General features: G+C 41.2%; 1 protein-coding gene across 2 annotated transcripts; it reads right to left on the bottom strand.

Annotated features, from left to right (window-relative positions):
- Positions 1 to 982: 982 nt before the first annotated feature.
- On the bottom strand, positions 983 to 5,697 carry Rpl39l (ribosomal protein L39-like). Of its 2 annotated transcripts, none has more exons than NM_026594.2 (3): positions 5,570 to 5,666; positions 5,403 to 5,479; positions 983 to 1,613 (listed from the first exon to the last, which is right to left on the bottom strand). In NM_026594.2, the coding sequence occupies exon 3, from the start codon at positions 1,582 to 1,584 to the stop codon at positions 1,429 to 1,431; it is 156 nt and encodes a 51-aa protein (NP_080870.1). In that variant the 5' UTR covers positions 1,585 to 1,613; positions 5,403 to 5,479; positions 5,570 to 5,666; the 3' UTR covers positions 983 to 1,428. The 2 variants fall into 2 exon arrangements, with proteins under 2 accessions (NP_080870.1, XP_006522569.1); XM_006522506.3 differs by having other exon boundaries at positions 1,261 to 1,637; positions 5,570 to 5,697.
- Between the last annotated feature and the right edge of the window lie 223 nt (positions 5,698 to 5,920).

Genomic DNA, 5,920 nt, shown 5'->3' with positions numbered 1-5,920 from the left:
TCTACAAAGTGAGTTCCAGGACAGCCAGGGCTACACAGAGAAACCCTGTCTCGAAAAACCAAAACCACCACCAAAAATAACCCAAAAAACAAAAACAAAACAAAAGACTGTGGGACTCTTAAAGTTATTTAGATCTTGGGGATGAATAAGAAAGTAATGATTGAGGCTTAATAGTGATGTGTTTTTATGTCAAATTGACAAGGGGCCATTTGTTCTGGCTGGTTTTGTGTGTCAACTTGACACAGGCTGGAGTTATCACAGAGAAAGGAGCCTCCCTTGAGGAAATGCCTCCATGAGATCCAGCTATAAGGCATTTTCTCAATTAGTGATCAAGGGTGGGAAGGCCCATTGTGGGTGGTGCCATCCTTGGCCTGGTAGTCTTAGGTTCTGTAGTAAAGTAAGCTGAGCAAGCCAGGGGAATCAAGCCAGTAAGTAACATCCTTCCATGGCCTCTGCATCAGCTCTTGCTTCCTGACCTGCTTGAGTTCCAGTCCTGACTTCCTTTGGTGATGAACAGCAATGTGGAAGTGTAAGCTGAATAAACCCTTTCCTCCCCAACTTGCTTGTTGGTCGTGGTGTTTGTGCAGGAATAGAAACCCTGACTAAGACACCAGCCATGCATTTCTATACAATGTGTCCCTGACCTCAAGGTTATTAATTAAGCCTGATGCTTAACTCCTACCTCCCTGCTTCATGGATCCTTTAGACACATTAATTAAAACTTAAAACAGCTTTGGCTTTCACAAAGATTGCAGAACTCACTAAGGGATTAAAGAGCAGCAGAAGAATTTACAGAGAAGTCAGCAATGTGCCAAGAGAGTTGGTGTCACTTATTTTGGAGACAAACAGTCTAGGAACTAGCTTTGTAGGCCAGGCTATCCACAAAGTCACGGAGATCCACCTGCCACTGCTTCCTGAGGCAAAAGCTGCTTTTTAACATTTGTTAAATAAGACACAGATAAAGGACCAGAGAGCAATTATTGATTGAAAAAAGAAATAATCTAATTTCAATTGTCACATGAAATGATAGAGAAAATGAGTCTTGACATATAAGTTTCTTTTTACTTCCATCACTTAGGTTTGGAGTCCTCCAATCATTTAGAAGGCCGAGGAAGGAAGATCGTGAGTTTTAGGGCAGTCTGGACTTGTCTCAACCCCAAACTACACAAACAAGATCCAGGATATCGCTCACTGATAGAATACTTGTCTATTATGCAGATGATCCTGAACCATAAAACAAAGTAAGTTGTAACACAGAAGCAATTTTTTTCGAAACAAAAGGTTTCACATATTTATTACTGAACTGCTGAATGAACTCACTAAAGCACAGAAAGAAAACTTATATTCCTAAGAAACACACTCAGCTGTCCAGACAGCGGTAACGCTGTAAACGCTACAGTAAGTTACAGCATAAGTACGTGTGGTTCCTTATAGACCCAATTTGGTTCGTCTCCAATGTCTCCGCTTGGAGTTGTACATGATTTTATTGCCAGTTTTCATCTGAATCCATTGTGGAATGGGACGATTTTGCTTTTGTTTCTTGGCCAGGAATCGCTTGATCCTGAAGGTCTTGTGAGAAGCCATGGTGAAGAACCAAGTCAGACAGGCACACACTGAGTGAAAGAGATGGGCAAAAACTTCTAGTCATTAAAAACAAGAAAACAAAAGAGGCAATCAAAGAACAAGCAAGTGAAGCACCCACAACAGTTGATCCAGAAATGGTGATCATACACACACACAAAACTCCACTAAGAATCCATCCAATAAATGAACATATAGTCCTCAAGGTCATCCTGTGCTATGAGACCCAGCCTAACAAAAACAAAACACAGGGAGTAGGGAGGGAAAGAAGCTTTCCAATCAGTCAATTCAGTCAGGCAAAGATTTTGATAATCAGAAAAAGGGTTGTACTAAGTAATTTTCTTCAGGTATCAAGAAATTGGCAGAAATATATTCTAAGAATGACCTAGGAAACTTGTCCTATGCCATGTAGGTTAAAGAATTTTATAACCTTACTCTTATGACATTTAAAGTACTTTCTTAAACAGTATTATCTGCATGTGTGTGTATAATTTTTTGCTAGCATTTAAAAATCTTGAGTGCTAAAATGATCACTTTTTTTTTACTTTACTACACCAAAATTAGTTTTAAAAATACATCAAGCAAGAATATCACCTAATTTTGATAATGCAATGATTTAATTTTATTTGAATAATTCAAGTACGCTACAAAATAAAAAGATGAGCCAGGCACGGTAGTGTATGTATGCCATTAATATCAGTATTCAGGAGGCAAGAGGATCTCTACTGAGTTCAAGGCCAGCCTGGTCTATCTACATAGCAAGATTCCAGCCATTTTGCCAGTGAGGGCTATAAAGTCAGAACATGTCTTGAGGAGGAGAGAAAGACAAAAAGACATTTTTCTTCTGTCATCAAAATAATAATTTGAATGGTGTAAAAAGATAGTTGAAAAATAGCGACAGAGTACTTGTTCTTCCAGAAGACCCCAGCTCAGTTCCCAGAACTCACACGACAGCTGACAAACATCTGTAACTCCAGTTCCAAGGAATCTAACACTCTCTTCTAACCTCTGAGGGACCAGGCACAAACAGTGCACATACATACATGCAAGCACTCATACACACCAAAATAAATGTAAAAACAAAAATTAAAGGAGACAGAGGTGCTGAAATTCTCCTTTATGACAAAGGCACCTTCTCCTAAATAATTTTTCCCACACTGAAATCATGGTCTACTTTATCTTTGAGATTTTATATTCATTTCCTTGCTTTCTCCACTGTAAAAGAAAAATGGCTGATTTACTGAGCACAGATTCCCCTTATGTGCCATTTGTGGTGGTTTCACTAAGAATTCATCCCACTCAACTCCACAGCCTCACATATTTGAATGGTTAGTCATCAGAGAGTGGTACTATTTTGAAAACAATTAGGAGGGATAGCCTCATTGAAGGAAGTGTGTGTCACTGTAGGTGAGCTTTGAATTTTATAAGCCCACACCACACCCAGTGTGTATCTGCCGACAGATGATGCTGTAGTGTAATATCCAAAATAAGTTCAAGACCACCTAGCCCCTTCCCCTCTGAAGGGACTTTCAGAAACATAGTGGCCAAAATGACTGAGTCTATAGCTGAAAATGAGCTATTCTCAGAAAAATAACCATAACAAGATAGCAGTTCCCAGAGAAATTCCCTCTACCCTGCCCCACACTGAATTCTGAAAAAAAAAAAAAAAAAAAAAAACTACACGGGGAGGCAGAGTGAGGGACTAGGCCAAAGGGTTATTACTTAATCACCCTATACAAACCAACCAATGCCTGAAAAGGTTACTTGCTATACCAATGAGAATAAGCCAGCTACCCTGTTGCCCAAATCTGCCCCTTACAAGGAATAAAAAGTGTGTTCTTTCTTTGTTCTGGGTCTCTAATCTGGCCTGCGTGCTGAGAGGGGGTTCCCAAACATGTTGGAAAAAAAAAAATTCTTGTGGTTTGCAGCGATGGTGGTTTCTGTGGTCTTTGTGAGTGAGGTCTTTTGACAAACTCCAAAATTAGCTCTTAGCTACTCTTCTAGCACCTTCCTATATCCCACCATGCTCCTGGTCAAGATGATAATGAACTAAGCCTCTGAAAAATATATGCAACCCCCCATTTTTAAGCCAGTTGCCTTGTTCATGGATCTCTTCACAGCAATAGAGCAGGTGTAAATTCTAGCATTTGAAGAGTCAGTAAGAACAAGGACTACAGGTCCCTTTGCATGGGAAAAAACTAATAAGAGTATTAAGTGGAATTAACAGCTTAGCTTAGTATATTGATGTCTATGTGTAATCAGAACCCTTGGCAGTTAGAGGGGAGAGGATCAGTAAGTGGTTCAAGGTCTGGCTTGGACAGTATGAGATTTTTTTTTTCTGTCATACCCAATCAAGGAAGAATGAAATTAAATTTCACCTTTATCTCAGAGATCTACTTACCACTTGCCTTCCAATTGACAGGTGGGATTAAAGGTACATGCTACCATGCCTAGCTTATGGATATATTTTGAAACCAAAATAAATCTAGTCATTGTAGCACTGTTATTGTTTAAATTGCTTGTGAGATGGTCTCACATAGCTGGTATGATCTCAAATTCTCTAAGTACGAGAGATGCCTATGGATCCTCCTGTTTCCCTTTGTATAAAATAGTAACTTTCAGCCTTATGCTTGCCTGGTCTGCCATCGGAAAATAACCTCAGAGGCATATCCTTTGAACACAAAGATACCACTAACCATAAGTCTCAAAATGATAAAACTACAAAAAGAAACAGTACACGAGAACCATACGGGCACAAAGTCATAACAAAACCATTTCAACCCAAAAGGCCCCAAACATACTGAACATACCAAATGAAAGCCTTAGCATCCTCAACTGGACCCCTTTTTAAAAGCCTGCCACGGTGATAGTACCACTGATGTGTCATGAGACCATTGAGTATGTGAGTCTGACAGGGAATTTCCAGCCCTGTGTACTGACCAACCAGATCTGGCCCTCCACCTCCCCTAAAAAGCCCCATGCTTTTGTGGCTTAGATTAGCTTATTCTGCAAGCCTCCAGCAGTTCTTCAAATGTGTTCCTTAATATTTTATTTGACCAATTGCAATGACTGTTTGCATTGGAGTGATTCTACTATGTAACAAAAAGTATGAAAAGTTGTCATCTCTGCCTTCTTTTTCTGTTTTACTTTGGTTAAGACTCCTTGCTTGACTTCCAAAGGCATGGTAATCACTGAGTATCCTTCTTCCTGTATCATATCTCTCAAAACTGGTGTTGGCAACTAGTTAGGCTTTAACATGCTTTGGAGGACACTAGAGTCAGGGCCCCATGAATACACATAATCAACCTTGTATTAAGCCAAGGATGGAAACTGCAGTACTCTTTAAATACTAGTCAGGGGAACAGGACCTGAGTCATATCTCTGGCCCCATAGGAAGACATGGTAACCCGATTTGTGTAGAAGGTTCTAACTAGATATCTAAATCCTGTTCAAAGCCCCAAGCATTATAACTGTCAACGAAGAGACTCTCTAATACATAAGGGGACATCACGAGTTCCTTCTGTAAAATCAATCCAAATGGGGCTGCAGGGCTGAGGATGTAGCTCGGGTGGCAGTTGTGTGGCATACAGGAAGTCCTAGGTTTAATCCCAGCCTGAGGTAGAAATTCGCCTCAACACAGTCAAAGTAAAAGTGGATCAAGAGGACGAAATCATTGGAAATGTTTGTAAGGGAAACAAAAGGGCCGAGTAAAGGAAAGGGAAGGGGACCACAACTCAGGAGAAAAACCACTACAAAGATCTAAAAGGAAATTGCTGGGCTTTAAAAAAAACAACTAACTGCCATATAGTGTTTCCTCTTACCTCTTCCCGGCGAGTTTAAACCAGATTTGAACTTGGAAAGGCAGGGTGGATTTGAGCGCCTGACTCTGCCGGGTTTCCTAGAAAAAACAAAAAACCGAAAGTTTCCTTGAGCCCCAAAGCTGAGGTGGTAGCACAAGCCCAGGCCGCAATGCCACACAGCGACCCACCTGTGAGCCCTGCACCGCGGGAGCCCTGGACCACACACCAGACCAACCACGCTGCTGCAGGCTCGGCAGTTAAAAGAATGGCGACCACCGGAAATCCGGAAAGGCCTGGGAGCTAGGGAGAGGCAGTGGGTGTTGAAAGTACGCAGGCGCGGATTACGTAAAGCAAGCGCTAGCTTCCAGCGCTTCCGGGTACGGCAAATTCTGGGGCTGAGTCTCGGTACCTTGCGCTTGCTAGTCTTCCGGGGATGTCTGTTAGAACTGTTAAGGCCTTAGGAGCTTGAGATTCAGAAACTGCCAAATACTATTGCACAGGACGGAAATGTTCACCTCTCAAGTATAACAGGAATGCTG

This window comes from Mus musculus, chromosome 16 (genome assembly GCF_000001635.26).
Source record: "Mus musculus strain C57BL/6J chromosome 16, GRCm38.p6 C57BL/6J".
Taxonomy (NCBI): domain Eukaryota; kingdom Metazoa; phylum Chordata; class Mammalia; order Rodentia; family Muridae; genus Mus; species Mus musculus.
The sequence above is the reverse complement of the archived record's forward strand: the minus strand, read 5'-3'. Positions and strand labels throughout refer to the sequence as shown.